This window comes from Puma concolor, chromosome E3 (assembly GCF_028749965.1).
Source record: "Puma concolor isolate L17-30 chromosome E3, mPumCon1.1.hap2, whole genome shotgun sequence".
NCBI classification, from domain to species: domain Eukaryota; kingdom Metazoa; phylum Chordata; class Mammalia; order Carnivora; family Felidae; genus Puma; species Puma concolor.
The window spans coordinates 27186869-27204566 of NC_141682.1; the positions used below are offsets into that span (position 1 = coordinate 27186869).

Here is a 17698-nt window from a genome sequence, read left to right on the forward strand (position 1 = left end):
CTGCAATAGGCCTCTTGCCCAGGGGGCAGGCGATTCTATGGCAACACCAGTTGGAATTCTTGTTTAGAAAGATTTCCTGGTTTACTCTTTCCATTTTTCAAAGGAGAAAGCAAAGTCCATCTACTTGGTAAATTGCACAGATGGGCCAGGAACTCAGATTCCCTGAATTTTAATCCAAATGAAATTGCATTAGTGAGAAGAGCCTCAAAAGGAAGACTTTGAATCCAAAACCTATCACTGTTGCTGAGACCTTGCAGCTTGTCCACCACAATATTAGGATTTTGCTGATGCGGTTACAACACATTCTCTACTAAGAATAGATCCGTGTAATCACTTTCTCTGGCCTCTAGCCTGATGTATCCTTATAAATTTCTCCCAGGGGTTGCTAATCTGCAGCCAGGATTGAGAACCATTGCTATCAGTAAATTACTTGGAATAAAAATTTTAGGGGTGCCTGGGTGGCTCAGTCCGGTAAGCGTTCAGCTTTGGCTCATGTCATGATCTCGAGGTTCATGAATTTGGGCCCCACGTTGGGCTCTGTGCTGACAGCTCAGAACCTGGAGCCTGCCTCTGATTCTGTGTCTCCCTCAATCTCTGCCCCTCCCCCACTCACGCTCACCCTCTTTCTCTCTCTCAAAAATAAATAAAAAGACATTTAAAAAATTGTATACATATTTCTTGACAGTTTAAAAAATATTACTAAAACCAGCCACCAGGTATTCACTTTGGACTAGGGGTCTATTTAATAGCATACAATGGTATTTAATCTTACTTAATCCTCACAGGAGCCCTCTGCAACAGGCCCTAATTGTCCCCGTTATAACAGAGGAGCAAACTGTGCCTTGAGAGGACGAGCAACTTGCCCCTGACCTCATTGATGAAAAGGGGCAGGACCCCGGTTCTGTCAGACCCCAAAACCAATATCCTTTTTTTTTTTTAAATATCTATTCATTGATTTTGAGAGACAGAAAGAGAGCAAGTAGGGGAGGGGCAGAGAGAGAGGAGAGAGAGAATTCCAAGGAGGGTCTGTGCTCTCAGCGCAGAGTCTGATGCAGGGCTCGAACCCATGAACCATGTGATCATGACCTGAGCCAAAATCAAGAGTTGTATGCTTGACCAACTGAGCCATCTAGATGTTCCCCTCCACCAAAGCAATATTCTTAGTAACAACATGTATTACCCACATATTACTAGTCATTTATTGATATTCTTATTATGAGCCAAGCACTATTCCAGTTCATTTAATCTTCCCAAAACCCTATGGGGTTGTTGCTAATATCAGTATTTCCACTTTATTGCCGTGCCAACTGAGTCAGTGACAGAGATTATGCAACCTGCACAAGGTTATACAGTTGATAAATGGGAAACTTAATCCAATCTGGTTCTGAGAGATCTCCAGAAGTTGGTAGATTTATCCAAATCCTACAAAAGCACTCTGCATCTATGTAACTTCAAAGAAGAATACTGAACAATCAGATGAAGGAATGAAGCTAAGGAGGTTGGAAGCATCCATTTACATAAACTTAAATTTGGGATCTTGAACTTGTGGGGCAAAGCACTTTAATTTTTATTTACTTATTTATTTTTTAGAGATACTGCAAGTGGGGGGGAGGGGCAGAGGTAGAGAGAAAGAATCTCAAGCAGGCTCCATACTCAGTGCAGAGCCCAGTGCAGACCCCGATGCAGGCTCCATCCCATGACCCTGGACTGTGACCTCAGCCAAAATCAAGAGTCAGATGCTCAATCACTCAATCGACTGAGCCACCCAGGTGCCCCATGGCACCCAGAGCATTTCAAAAAAAGGAAACCCTCTTTGATTTACTTTTTAATTTCAGCAGAACAGTAGGGGATCTTTGAGCATTTCAAAAGAAGGCAGTCCTAGCTATGCAGACGTGTGCACATTTTTAATGAAAAAATATGTACGAAAGTTGATGTCATCCAAACATCTCCACCCACGGGTGAGTCTTAAATTAAAACCGATGAAAGTAATATCGAGGCATGAAGTCCCTAGATTTCTTTTAATCAAATTATTATTTCTTTTGCAGGTTCAAATGGAGAAGGAATAAAGTTTGAGGAGATATGAGAGAAAAAATTAAGATGTAAGTGACACCTTAGAGTTACTGATACATTTCTTCTTAAAGAGTAAGCGTATTATCAAAGCAATGACTTCATTTAGAATTACTCTCAAGGCAATAATCATTCTCATTTTACAAGCAGGGAAAATGAAACACCAAGATCACATCACCCATCAACAGTTCCAAAGTGGGTTGGTGGCATTAAGTGCAAATGCAAGCAACAATTTTGGATGACAACATGGCAATCGCTGTCTAAACGTAGTACATGCATGTCCTTTGAACCAGCAATTTCATTCCTAGGACTTTATCCTATAGAAATACTTCTATGAGTAAGCAAGGACAACTCTACAAAAATATCTATGGAAGCATTGTTCACAATATAGGCTGAATATTCATTTATAGGGATTGTTTTTTTTAAAAGCATGGTACAGACTGATTCCCATTTTTATGGATCCACAAAAAAATAATGAGATAGATCTATATATATTGGCATGTGTGATACTGTGATTTATAATAAGAAATATATATTTGCCTTTGTCCCCACTTCTGGCATACAGCTCCTAAAAACCCTTGGAATTTCCCAAGTGAAGAAAAGCTAAAGGTGTCATTTGTTATGTTGATAAAGTGACTTTTGGATCCAAGTTAGGATGGGGGCTGGTTGCCGGGGAAAACCAACCGTGTGATTAGAGGGTTAGGAACTTTCCGTCCCACCGCCCAGGCCTCCAGGGTGGGGAGGGGGGACTGGAGGTTGAATCTGGCACCCTTGGCCAATGATTAAATCAACCATGCCTATGTAATGAAGCCTCCATAAAAACCCAAAGGACAGGGTTCAGAGACTTCCAGATGGGGATACCAGAACAATTCCCCATGCCATCATGCCAGGCCCTAAGCCCCACGAGGACAGAAGCCTCTCTGTTCAGGACCTCTCTCTCTCTCCCTTTTATCTCTCCATCTGGCTGCTGACTCGTATCCTTTAATGTAACCTCTGTAATAAACCAGTAATCTAGTGGGTAGTTTCCTGAGTTCTGTGAGCTGCACCAGCAAATTAATTGAACCCAAGGAGGGGGTTGTGGGAAGCTCCCAATGGCAGCCGGTCAGTCAGAAGAGCAGGTAACAACCTGGATTTGGGATTGTCTGCGGTGGGGACAGTCCTGTGGGTCTGAGCCCTTAACCTGTGAGAACGGATGCTACCTCTGGGTAGACAAGTATCAGAATTGAGTTGAATTCTCCAACCTAGCTGGTGTCAGAGAATTATTTGATGATGTAGAAAAACCCCACAATGAAATTTTTATTAAAACTTTTAGCATGGAAAGATGTCTATGATATACTGCCAAGTGAAAGAAAAAGCACATTGCACTACAGCATTTATAATATGTTTCCATGTTTATAAATATATATGTGCATATATTTATACGTAGATAGATGAAGAAACCCTATGGGTAGACACCCTCAATAGTAACTGCCTCTGGAAAATAAGCCATTGATTATTTTAACATATATCATTGTTAGGTGATCAATTATGTTTATTAGTTACAAAGGGCTACAGCTAATGCCAGAACCCACCTCCTGAGTCACAGGCTTGTGTTCTCTGTACCCGGGTATCCTCTTTGGTGGCGAAGCCCTTCCCTGCTCCTCATCTATGGATGGGTAGGATATTTGGAAGGAGGGAGAAAAGAACATCCTCATCCCTATCCACTTACCCCTGGCTTCCTAAAACATGCTGACAGATCCTGCAGCCTCTGGACAAGGGACTCAGCATCCCCTCTCTCCACACCTCCCTATCCAGTGGCCTGTGGCTATTTCAGTGTTAGCGGGCAGGGTGGGAGGCATGGCCAGATGCTGCCCACTGCCCAGCCTGGGGGTCCTGGTACCCTGTTGGGAAGCTCTGCCCTGGGCCAACATGCCCAGTTAAAGTAACTGGACAACATGGCATGAAATGGCCCTAGGATCCCCGGCATCAGGCAGATCTGGGTTCAAATCCCTGGTTGGGTCCTACTGGCAGTGTGGCCTTGTGTGAGTCATGTTCTCCCAGCCCTGGTTTCCTCATCTGTACAATGGAGATAATGTCCTCTGTGTGACAGAGCAGGTGTGAGGACTACATGGCAACAAAAGGTGCTTAGCGTGGTGCCTGGCACATGGTATGTGCCCAATAAACTACAGCTACTACTTAGTTTCAGACATCCTTCTCTGCTCTAAAACTAAGTTCCAGGGGTATCATAAGGTCATAAGCATGTGGTGTGGCCAAGATGAGATGCTTAAGACTGTCCTTAAAACCCAATCCTAATATAGTTAAGGTTTGTCATTACAATCTAAACTTAAAATACTAGATTAAAAGTCAGAAAAAAAAAATATAACTTATCTGGTCCCTACCCACCTCCCACCCCTCTCAGGCTTTGTTTTTTCCTAGTGCCCTCTTTTTTTTTTTTTTTTTTTTTTTTAATGTTTATTTGTTTTTCAGAGGTGGGGAGGGCAGAGAAAGAGGGCAACAGAGGATCTGAAGCAGGCTCTGCACTGACAGCAAGCAATGAGGGACTCAAACTCACAAACCGCAAGATCATGACCTGAGCCAAAGTCAGACGCTCGAAGGACTGAGCCACCCAAGCGCCCTTCCCAGTGTCCTCTTAATGAAAGAAAAACTTCAGTTCCAGGAATAAATGTGCTTCTAAGAACCTTCTTAATCTTAAAGACACAATAAACAATATAATGATCCTATTTCCTTCATTGTTGTGGCTTCTAGGAAGCTCAGAACCATAGTTCTATTTATTTAGGAACATTTTTGAGGTTATTATTCACATTGCATAATGTATTAGGGAAGGGCCCAGTGTTTCCTGAACAACTAGCTTGTCTTTTTTCTTATAGACACTATGAACTATTTAACAGATCCTATTTTCCTCTTTGCTTTGTCTCTAAGAAATCTCTAGCAAGTGTAGGACTTAGAGTATTTTGCTTACTGCATTTTGTGGCTTAACTTTTTCTCTCCTTTTAATTTTTCCCCAACCCAATTACCACATTTACCTAAAAATGTTATATTATACAAGTTTCTGTAAGCTACTGAAAATGGCTCTTGGAATGAGGTAGGGAATAAACAGGTAAGCAAAGAAAAGTAAATAATCTGTTTCCTTTGACAGGTCAACCTCCTCCATCATTTTCTTTAAAATATCAACAAGAAGTGATAAAGTCATTTAAAGAATACTTAGATGGGGCACCTGGGTGGCTCAGTTGGTTAAGCGTCCGACTTCAATTCAGGTCACGCTCTTACAATTTGTGAGTTCAAGCCCCACATCGGGCTCTGTGCTGAAGGTTCAAAGCCTGGAGCCTGTTTGCAATTCACGGCTCCCTCTCTCTCTGCGCCTCCCCCACTCATACTCTGACTCTCTCTCAAAATAAATAAACATAAGAAAAAAATTAAAGAATACTTACATATATATAAAGAATACACACACAAATATAATCTGATGTTTCATACACATATATGTAAATATATGTAAATATATGTAAATACACCCCAACACACACACACACACACACACACACACACACACACACACACACACACTGTAACCTGATAGTATAGGAACAATTTCTATGGCTTCTTTCTTCCTACATACTAGATTTCCAAATAAAATATCACCATTCAACTACAAAGCACATTTGAAAACAATTACTGAGTATATACATAGCTAAAAATACACTATTAATTGAGAAGGGATTTTTGACCACATCTCAAAAATGACTTAGGCATCTTGTTTGGAATTATATTGGCTGCAATTCTTGTCACACACATTTAAAAATAATTCCTGCAACTGTCCCAGTGGATAGAGACTTAAGGATAACTTCACACCATTTCTGTCCTAGAAGAAAATCCTGTTTGGGAGGGCCTCTGACTCAGTGTAACATGAGATGAGCTATATATGACCACAACTCTACGCTGACAGCGGACACTATTCTCCCTCAGACCTCCTGTCTGCATCAAGGTTGTTCCAAGAAATGAACTTGGCAAAATTTATTCATACTATAAATACCAGAACATAATATGGATAATATGGCATGCACTCAAAAAATATATTACATATGTTTATTGGATTTGTACATAGATCAGTTTGTGGGTTTTTTAGATAAAGTTGAAGAACTGTTTTTATTTGCAGTCATTCCATTTTTTTTCTTTACTGCAAGTCTAAAGGAGAACTAGCATGTATCTAACATAAATTGCTTCATCAGATGTCTTTGGGGTCTAATGATAGTGTCACCTTGGTTGGGGGGATTTATTATCCAAACTGCCACACTACCCTAATTCATAAGGTTTAAAACAGGAAGTAACTCTATAGTGCCTGAGTGTAAGAAATGATTCAGCTTGGGGACTCTGGGTGGCTCAGTCGGTTAAGTGTCAGACTTCGTCTTGGGTCATGATCTCATGGCTCGTTGGTTCTAGTCCCACATCCGGCTCTGTGCTGATAGCTTGGAGTCTGGAGCCTGCTTCAGATTCTGTATCTCCCTCTCTCTCTGCACCTTCCCTACTTGCACTCTCTCTCTCTCTCTCTCTCAAAAAAAAACAACAAAACATTAAAAAAAATTAAAACAAACAAAAAGAAACGATCCCACTCAGGGACACCTGGAGGAAACAAGGAGTTCTACTTCCCCTGGTGAGCAGTCTGTGTGCTGCTCCTAGCAATTCAGCCCTGACTTAGAGGCTTCAGTCAACACAAACAGCAGGAACCCAAAGCCCAGAAAGTCCAGGTCATGAGAAATAAGATAAGCAGGATGTCACGTTCAGGAGGATTCCTGAGGGAATTTGGCTCTGACAGTAGAATCCAAGGGAGCGTCTTAACTCTCTGTGTCTTTCCTCAGATATGTGTCAGAAAAGTGGACAGAAAAAGGGAACGCTTGGACCCCGGCCCTAGGCCCTCCTTTGGCAGTGTGCCCTTAGACAAGTCTCGACTTTCTTGGGCGTCTACTAATTCATTTGTAAAATGAAGCCCAGAGCTCTGTCCACCCTGTATGTGTAGACTGCATGCTCTATGCCAGGCTCTGTGTTAGGCTGGAGGCACCAGGAGTAAGAGAAAGAGTCCCCTCCAGGGAACCCTATGGCACTTAGAGTCTAGTGGAGTAAACCAACAGAATTGTTTAAAAGCACACAGATATTTTAATTATACTAAAATTGTGACAGTAACCAGCCTTTATGGGAATGATATGCCAGGACTTACTCTAAAAATCAAGTCCTGTAACCTTTTAACAGCCATATGAGACAGGTACTGTCATTAGTCCCATTTTGTACATGGGAAAACTGAGGCTTAAGGAAGTTAACTAGATCAGGATCACACAGAGAAAAGTAAAAGGACTCTCTGAACAGGTCTGGCCAATTCCAAAAGCCAGTCCTTTACCCACTGCACTGTACTGACTTCCTTCTTAGCTAACCACAGTTCTGGAGACAGCGTTTAGAACTGGCTTTTTTTTTTTACCTAAGCGCCATTTCACAGTCTAATTGTAAGTGGAAAATTTACCCATGAATTCCCACTGGAGCATTTACTGAACCCCATCTTGCCTGGAAAGGACTGCTCCTTCTGGAGCCCTGGAAAGGCCACAAGGGACACGAGCAGCAGGTGGCTGAGATGGGCGGGTGGTGGTGATGGTAATGCTTTCACTCTGCCCCTCCACTGCTGGTTGGGTTACACACATCAAATCCCGTCTGCTCTCCCTGCTACACAGCAAGCTAAATCAATCTGTCAACCAACAGCAAATCAACTCAAAAGAATAAGAAACAACAGAACTAAATAGGCACGCTGCACTTTCCCTGACCTTTAAACTGATTACAGCCTTGATTGTCTTCCAATTTTGAAGTGAAATGAAACGGCAGTTGTGCACAGAAGAGAGGCCTGGGCTGATCCTGCCAGTTTACAGCTCAAGCTGCTTCTTAGCAAGGGTTAAGTGGTAGCAAATCTTTAAAACCACCAATTTGATGAGCTCTTACTCTGCACCAGGCACTGTCTGTATTCTGGCTCATTTAAGCCTCAGGACTCTACCCATTCATTCATTTATTCACTCACTTACTCATTCAACCAATACTTATTTGGCACTCACTTTATGCCAGGTGCTGTACTAGGTTAGGTCTTTGTCCTCATGAAGCTTATACTTTAACAAGGAAGACAGGTAACTGCCAAGTAAACAAATAACAGATGGACTTCTCTTGCCCGGGGCTCAGGGCATGCAGGCTTAGAGGACTTCACATTTTTAAATTATTACTTTAGAGAGAGACAGAGAGAGAGAGAGCAAGCTGAGGAGAGGGGGCAGAGGGAGGGGGAGAGAGAGAGAGAGAGAGGGAGAAAGAGAATCTCAAGCAGGTTCCACTGTAGGTGCTGAGCCCGATGTGGGGCTTGATCCCACAATCCTGGGATCATGACCTGAGTGGAAATCAAGAGTCGGACACCCAACCAACTAAGCCACCCAGGTGCCCTGAGGACTCCCCATTAAAATTTTTTTGTAACGTTTATTTAATTTTGAGAGAGAGTCACAGAGCAGGAGTTGGGGAGGAGCAGAGAGAGAGGGAGACACAGAATCTGAAGTGGGCTGCAGGCTCTGAGCTGTCAGCACAGAGCCCGATGTGGGGCTTGAACCCACGAACCGTGACATCATGACCTGAGCCTATGTTGGCTGCTTTACCAACTGAGCCACTCAGGCGCCCCTGAGGTCTCCCCATTTTAAAGAGAACACGAAACAACTGCAGATCCAGTGCCTCCTTAGAGTATCAACTCTGGCTGACCATTAGAACTGGGAAACTTAGCATTAACATGCACGCCTTGGGGGCTCATCCCAAAACCATCGGATGAGAACCTGTGGAGGTGAGGCACTGGAATTTTTTTAACTGATAATTTTGAAATAATTTTGAATTTACAGAAAAGTGGCTATCATCATCCAAAGAACCCCCAGGCTCACCAGTTGTTTATACTTTGCCATACTTATATTACCATTTTCTCTCTATGTATGCATACATATACATGCATGTTACACATTCTTTTTTTCTGAATCATTTGAGGTTAAGCTACATACCATATCCACTGATCGTTAAAGTCTTCAGCATGTATCTTAAGAATGAAGAGGCTTCTTATATAGCCCAAGAACATTGTTCAAAATGAGGAACTTTGATAGTGCCATGTATTTATTTATATAAAGACTATATTCAAAGTTTGCTAATTGTCTCAATAATGTCTTTCATAGAATTTTTTCCCATACAGGAGCCAATCTAAGATCATGTGCTGTGTTTAGCTGTCATGCCTCCTTGTTCCTTCCTTGGCCTTTCTTGACACTGCCATTTTTTAAGAATCTGAATCAGTTATTCTGGTGTGTGTCCTTCCTTTTAGGTTTGTCCGATGTTTCCCCATGATTAGATTCAAGTTATGAATTTTGACAGGGATAGTGCATAAGCATATATGATGTGGGTCCTTGGTACATCATACCAGGAGGCACGTTATATCAGCTTGTCCCAATATTGGTGATATTAATTCTCAACACTTGGTGAAGGTGGGTCTGCCAGGTTTCTCTAATGCCAAGTTAGCATTTTCCCCTTTGTTTAATGACTAATTTGCAGAGGGATATTTTGGAATTCTAGATATCATATTCCTCATCAAACTTTCACACAATGGTTTTAGCAAGTACTGATGATTTTTGCCTGAGATAATTATTTACTAATATGGTTACAAGATGGTGACTTTTTAATTTCATTAGACTTTCTTGTTTTTAAGTTTATTTATTTATTTGGGGGGGGGGGTACAGAGAGAGGGAGAGAGAGAATCCCAAGCAGGCTCTGTGATGTCAGCACAGAGCCTGATGTGGAGCTTGAACTCACCAATTGTGAGATCATGACCTGCACTGAAGTGGGATGCTTAACCAACTGAGCCACCCACGCGCCCCTAATTTCATTATACTTTCTCTGTGTATTAGTTGGTATTCTAATGTAAGGAAAAGCTTCCTCATCTCCCTCATTTGTCAAGGAGTTATAATTCATTACTGTCCTATTAATTTTGACACTTAACTGTCCCAGATTTGCTCAGTGAGACTCCCATCAAGCTATAGCCTATATTCTTTTCCCATGTCCCCATCTTTATTTTCTGGCATAAGATGTTCTAGGCTGATCTACTTTCCTTGCCCCAGGCTTGTGATCAGCCATTTTTCCAAGAAAATTTTTTTTTAAGTTTATTTATTTTGAGAGACAGAGAAAGCACCAGCAGGAGAGGGGCAGAGAGAGACGGAGAGAGAGAGAATCCCAAGCAGGCTCTCCACTGTCAGTCTTGGGGCTCAAACTCACAAACTGTGAGATTGTGACCTGAGCTGAAACCAAGAGTCTGACACTTAATCGACCGAGCCACCCAGGCATCCCCACTTCTCCAAGAAACTTAATTCTGTTTAGAGTAAAGTGTACTTAGAAACCAATATCTGGACACTAAGAATGCTCATTACTTTTAGGATTTTCTGTCAATGGCACTGGTATTTTTAGAAAGCTCCCAAGGTGATTCAAATGTGCACCCAGTATTGAGAACCATTGTCTATGAAGAAGGCGCCCAACCACCACCTAAGTAGATGGCTCTAGGAAGGGAAGGGAGAGAAGATATTTAGGAGCTGTGGAGTAGTGGACCAACGCAGTATATCTCAAAGCATGGGTAAAGACACATTAGTGGGCCATATAATTCATTTACTTGGTCATGTCTAGCATTAAAAAAATAAAAATAAAAAACAAAACCTCAATAGAACAGGAGGGCATGTACTAGATTATAATATAAAGCTATTTCTTACTGAGTCACAGTCCAAAAAGATTGAGAATTGCTGGTCTAAAAAGTGCTGGGCTTTTTTTCTCCTCTGCTAGATAAGAGTGGGTGTTTCCCCCAAGCCAAACCCTAATCCAGGGAAGGGAAGAGCCAAGAGAACACCTCAAAAAGGTTGAGGGTGGGGTGCCTGGGTGGCTCAGTCGGTTAAGCGTCTCACTTCAGCTCAGGTCAGGATCTTGTGGTTCATGAGTTTGAGCTCTGCATCGGGCTCTGTGCTGACAGCTCAGAGCCTGGAGCCTGCTTCGGATTCTGTGACTCCCTCTCTCTGCCCCTCTCCTGCTCACACTCTGTCTCTCTCTCACTCTCTCAAAAATAAATAAAACATTATTATTTTTTTTTTAATTGAGGATATCTCAGTATTTAGTTGAACATTTGCTTTAAGGGCAGATTGACATACAGATCATCCCCCTTGCCTGTCTGAGAAGGTTCAGTGTGACCTGGGTAGTCACACTGGGGCAGAGAGAAGGAGAACCACGGAGAGGTCTGCATGTCCACCCATGAGAGTGAGTCAGGTGGACACTGGGAGGCAACTTGAACTATCTTCCTGATGCCTCAACCAAGAGGGCTGGCCACTAGGTAAGGAGATCCCCAATAGCAAAAGGCTGGGAATGGACTGGCAGAGGTGAGATCTGGGGTGGCGGTGGAAGAGGCAGAGACGGATCCAGATCCTCACAGGGGTGTTCTGCCACCTGTTGTTTCCCCCCAGGAAGAACGCATATGAAATACAGGAGTCAGAGAGTCAGCATGGAGATGCCTGCCCAAAGGACACAAATGGTAGCCTTAGCCGGAGAAGCAGTGGCAGCCAAAAGAGGATCACAAGAGACAGTGATCTGTATCTCCCTCCTTCCCACCCGTCCCACCAGAGGAGAAAGGGATTCTGACAAGAAAAGTGTGGAAGTGTGAAAGATCTAATAGTTCTTTCCCTCACTCCCACCCCCACTGATGAAGGGTGGAGGGGGCTGGGTAAGATTTCAATGGGATGTGACATTGAAATTTAAACTAGACTGGGCTTTCTGAAATTAGAGCATACAGAAAAGACATGGAATCCACCCAATATGCCATGAAGGGACTGGAAAGACAGATTCAAGAAGGCAGGATTGAAGACAGTTTCTGGGGAGAAGAGAAAGCTTTTGTTTAGACCCCACCATGTTGAGAGTGTTCAATAAATACTATTTCAAGGAGGCCTGGAAGATGAGAAGCAGCTGAGGATGGGTTATCTGGCAGAAAAAAAAAAGAAAGAAAGTACAGTGTCCTCTGGGTGAGGGAGGTATTGGCATATGGAAAGGACGGAAAAGTCTGGAGGGACTATAGCCTAGTGACAGGGGACAGGCTGGATGGGGAGTTGAGTTGAGAGGACTCAAAACATGGATGGCCTGTAGCCTGCTGAGGTGAGTAGGGTTATTTTTTCATAAATGGTAAAGTACTATGTATTTATTTAAAAGGTTCCAGGGGTGTCTAGATGGCTCAGTCAATTGAGCATCTGACTCTTGATTTTGGCTCAGATCATGATCACAGGGTCATGGGATTGAGCCCCACGTTCAGCTCCACGGTGAGCATGCAGCCTGCTTGGGATTCTTTCTCTCTCACTATCCCTCCCTCTGCCTCTCTCCCTAGCTCATGCTCTCTCTCTCTCTCTCTCTCTCTAAAATAAAAAAAAATTTTTTTAAAGATTCCAACAGTGCACCTCTCCCTACCTCGTACAAATTCTAAAGGTACCATGTATCATTAATGTATTCTTCCAGGCTGTTTAGACGTCTCCGTGTTTCCATGTATATATTTTTAATATATGGATGAAAACTTACGGTTCTGCTATTTTTTCCGCTTGATTATATATCACAAATCTCCTTCCATGTTGTTGGTTGAATAAATGATACTAAATCCATACCATGCACCTGTTAAACTTCATGATGCTGCTCTTTAGTTGTTGACCAGAATGATGTTCTGAATATGTTCAGTGACAGATTGTAACGATGTAAAATCCTATTTTTAACAAAATATCTATAGACACTCATTTGTACCTGTTTGTACCAGAAAAAGTATAGCAGGATATACACCAAAATATTAACAGTGGTGGGATTTCTGTTTTTTTCCCTGTTTTGGCTGTTGTTTTTTTTACTTTCTTTAAAATAAAAAATATATATATAATGTATAATAAAAATAATAAAAAATAAAAAAATATTTTGATAAAAATACATTAAGTCAATTCTAGACCCACATGGGGCTTGCACTCAACCTCAACCGAGATTAAGAGTCACAGACTTTACTGACTGGGCCAGCCAGGTGCCCCTTGGTTGTTGTTTTTCTAATTTTCCTATTGTAAATAAATAGTAAATTAAAGTTTTATAACAAAAAATGTGGAAAGTAAATAGGATGAAATGGTGCTGCTATTCTTTGTTCTTTGTGTGTATGTGTGTGTGCACGCGCGCGCACAAATGTGTGTGTGTAATTTCTCACAAAAGGGGAGAGAACAAGCATAAAGCATCATTTCAGTTCAGACACACAATCAACAACTTAAAAAAAAAAAAAAGCCACCCATCACACCGATGGACACTGTATTTCCAAAATGAGGGGTTATCCTTGATGTCTTATAGCTTGAACAAAAAAGACATGCAGACACAAGATGACCCTGAATTTGTCCCTGAGTGAGGCAAATAGCCATATAAATTATATCACATCACCTCTGGCATTCTAGAGCAGAATCTTAATATGCAGCCACCTCCCCCCAACACAGACTGAGTTCCCTGCAGACACAAGGACCCTATAAGAACCCAGAGGGCTTCTTTCTGAGTCTGGGCTAAGACTCAGGTTTTTCCTAAATAAACTAAGGACTGTGAATCAACTAACCTTTCTGTTCTTGTTTGGCCCAGAAAATCTTGACTCGCTGGTGAATGTGGTTGTCTTCACGCAGTTTCTTCTGCCACTGACGCAATTCTTGAATCTCAGGATCACACCGAACCTGGAAAATGCCCACAAAGCTTTAGTTTCTTTCCTACAACTTCTATACATTAGCTTGTTAACTCTGCATGGGAAATCCTTTACAAACCAACTGGATATGCTTTAGGTTCTAAGTGAATCAGTGTTTTAAAGGATTTATCTAAACTCCTACAGCTTATGTAGTATTTGAGTGTAAATGACGTGTGAAGATTTGCTATACTAATGGTAGGTTGAGAACATTCTAGATCTGTGCTCTTCAGCAGAAATACAAAGTAGCCTCATGTGAAATTTTACATTTCCTTGCAGTTCCATTTTAAAAAGTAAAAGTAAGTTAGTGAGATTATTTTTAAGAACATATTTTATTTTGGGGCATCTGGGTGGCTCAGGTTAAGCGTCCAACTCTTGATTTCAGCTCAGGTCATAATCTCACCATTCGTGGGTTCGAGCCCCATGTTGGGCTCTGCGCTGACAGTGGCAGAGCCTGCTTGGGATTCTCTCTCCCTCTCTCTCTGCCTCTCCCCGACTCACACTCCCTGTCTCTCCCAAAATAAATAAACTTAAAAAAAGAATATATTTTATTTAACCTCAAAGATCTAAAATATTATTTCAACATGTAATCAATACAAAAATCATTTATGAAATATTTTACTCTCCATTTTCCATACAGTCTTCAACATCTAGTGTGTATTTTACAGTGACATCACAGCCCAATGTGGGCTAAACACATTCCAAGTGCTCAATAATAACACACGACTGGTGGCCAGTATATCAGTTCTAGAGGAATCACAGTCAATGTATTAGTTTAATACCAATTGACTAAGCATCTACTGCAGACTGGGCTTTGTGCTATACCTTGGCAATAAACAGATTACTGATGATAATTTTAATTAAGTTTTAGTTTTATTATTCTGTAGCTCATATTTATTGAGCACTTAGGTCCCAGGCATTGTTTAAGTCTTTTACAAGACGTAACCATCAAAACAACCCAATGAGGCAAGAATGATTATGCCCATTTTACGGATGAGGAAACTCAATTGAAGCAGCTTGCTGAGTCAAAGATCTAGGAAATGGTTTTGAGATTTCCAGGTGCTCTTGAGGGGCTGAGAATCTAGTAGGAGACATAGAGTACAGGAATAAGATCACCAAGGTGTGGTAAGAATAAGGATATCAGTGAGTACAAGGGAATACAGAAGGGGAACTGAACTCAGCCTGGAGCAGTCAGGAAACACGTCATGGAGGAGATGACTCCTGGAGTGAGTTTTGAAGCATAAACTAGTGTTAGTCATGGAGAGAGAGTGGGTAGAGTGTCATGGTGGTCCAGTTCTGCCTTACTGTGATCATGTCACAAAGCCAGGGCCCACCCTCCTGCTTTTTCAAACAAACACTGGATCTTGAAACTTCCTGCTCTGGTCATTGGGATATAGCCTTCCTGGATGAGTTTCCAAAGGGTCCTGTTGTCCTCTAGAAGCCTCACAGGGCTTTTTAGAACTAGGAACCTTAGGGAGCAATGTTGGGGTCAGGATGATCTCAGTCCCTTCCCTTCCAGAAAGATCCTTGGTTCTTTATGCAGACTGATCCCATGCACATCAGAGCACTACTCACCACGAGGCATTTGGAGAAATGGCCTTAAAAAACTCAAGAAAAATAAAGTCCTTCCTATTACTTCATTTCTCAGAGCATGGGGTGCCTTAGTTATCTTAAGAAAACTACTCAAGTGATTTTTTTTCCCAAGATAAAAAAGACTGTTTTCTTCTGAACTTCTAAATGGCAGCCACTCTTGTTTAAAGAAAAAAAAAATATACAAATTATCTATAAATGTATATTTTTAAAATTATATATACAAAGTACTATGTATGCAAATACTTTATATGTATATCTTGTGTACACATGTATGTATAGTACTTTGTATATAATGTATACACATATACCAGCATAAAGTTATGCAAATTTCAGAGAGTAAAATGGCCCTTTATTAATGTCATAGAACATAAAGTAATTCCCCAAATCTTTTAAATTACAAACAAATGTTTTTAGTGTTTCCTAAAGTCTTATGTTCAAAAGATTAGGTACCTTCAACATCTCTGTTCTGAGGCTAAGCAAACTCAAACCCTCATGGGCAGCTAAAAAGGAGGTTATCCACATCTTTTCCAGGAACTTCTGTTTATCTGGATCCAAGCACGCAGAAACCCCCACATTTCTGCACCATGACAACTAATACTCATAATGCTAATAAAGATGAAAGATCTTCTGAACCACTAAACAAAGGTTAACACTAATTATAATCAGCAAGTTGACTAGATTTTATTGTAGTCAAATTCTTTCTGTATAACTGATGTATTCGTATAGTTTGGAAGAAGACACAGAGTGTGGGTTCCTCTAGGAAGGAAGTAAAATGGGGGAGGGAGCTTTAGCTTTTTACTCCATATTTTTCTGGATTGGATTGTTTGGGACCTTTACAAAGAGCATATATTGTTTTAGGAATACAAGTGTTTAAATTTTAAATTAACAGGCTGCTGAGAGGCAAACACGAGTTCTTTAACTTAAGAATAACTGATAAATTTCCCCGACAATCCCCTGAACTCTCAATTACCTTAATATTTAACAAACAGAAACACCATTTCCTTCATCATTCCAGAAGGCTACAGATGTTCTCAGGATTCTGCTGACCAGTTTAGGGTGATTTTCCTCTGTCTGGCCAGAGACCCTTCATGTTTTTCTTGATTTCCTTCATTTGGAAAGCAAGGACTGCTATTTACTAAAGTGGAGCATGGCAGCCTTGTTAGTTAACTTCTCATTACCAGGAAAGCCTGGATCCCCAGAGAAGGCTTTTGTGAGCCCTGGGGAAAGCATGCACCCATTGAACAGGGCTAATCCCGGTCATTATAGTCATGATTACGGAATCAATTTAAATGGCAGTGGCTGTGCCAATCAGCAAATACCGTAGAGTGCAGTGTAATGTTTAACACATCAACAGTTTCATTGCTTTTAAAAAAAGAAGTCTCCTTTACGAGTGGCTTCCTACTTTTACTTGTTTAAATTACCACATGGAGTCCATCTGCTCTTCCAAGATACGCACACCGAGTAATACACACATTATTGTGTACTTGACTTTGGGTAAGCCAAGAAAGAAAACTCCATTAAGTGGAAGTGAATTTAAAAAAAAAAAAAATGCCCATGAACCAATCAAATTCTCCTAATTGTCTATTACTCTGATGAAAGCCAAAACAGGACACCATATTGGTTAAGAAATCCAACTCTCTATCGGAAAGACTGAAGTTGAATCTCAGCTCTGCAAATGACAAGCTGAGGAACCTATGAGCAAGTTACTTAAACTGTCTGAGCCTTGATTTCCTCTCCTGTAAAATGGAGGTAGTATACATATTTCCTTCATTGCACTGGTGTGAAAACAAGATGAGATATTGTCTGGTCCATAGTAAGCCCTCCCTGTTTTAGCAATTTCTTACATCAACTAATAAAGTAGTAAGAATAATCTGAGTTCAGCTCTGGGGTTGCATCCTACAACCGCTGGTAGGACACGGAGCCAACTGGCTGAAGAGCCAGTGATTCATAAAATTGGAAGTGAGGTCTCTTCCCAAGGGCTTACAGTTTATTGAATACATAAATGATCTTACAATTATATAACTGTAGGCATTACTCAACCAGTAGAGAGATATCAGGGCCGTAGGATGGTGACTGCAGGCAGGGAAGAAGAGAGGGGCCCTATGGCTGGGACTTGGAAATTACCCTTCATACTTCTGAATTCCTCTTAGCTCAGTTGTTTTCTTTGCTTCTTGGCAAAACAGACAATAACATAGCAACGCCTATTTTCTCTGGAGGATTCCTTGGGGTTTTTCTAGTTGCTTTGGAGGAAGAAAC

At 41.3% G+C, this 17698-nt stretch overlaps 2 protein-coding genes across 5 annotated transcripts in view; one reads left to right on the plus strand and one right to left on the minus strand.

Annotated features, from left to right (window-relative positions):
• The window catches only part of GPRC5B (G protein-coupled receptor class C group 5 member B), a 51854-nt gene extending 47067 nt beyond the window's left edge, over nt 1-4787 (plus strand). The window contains exons 3-4 of the mRNA XM_086692941.1: nt 2046-2099; nt 4534-4787. Coding sequence (XP_086549067.1) covers nt 2046-2083 — 38 coding nt within the window. The 3' untranslated portion in view covers nt 2084-2099; nt 4534-4787. The remainder of the gene's footprint in view (nt 1-2045; nt 2100-4533) is intronic.
• Nucleotides 1-17698, minus strand: part of IQCK (IQ motif containing K) — a 122659-nt gene that overhangs the window by 23824 nt on the left and 81137 nt on the right. For all 4 annotated transcript variants that reach the window (XM_086692946.1, XM_086692944.1, XM_086692945.1 and 1 more), the window contains one exon: nt 13733-13844. In XM_086692946.1, the coding sequence (XP_086549072.1) occupies nt 13733-13844 (112 nt within the window). The remainder of the gene's footprint in view (nt 1-13732; nt 13845-17698) is intronic.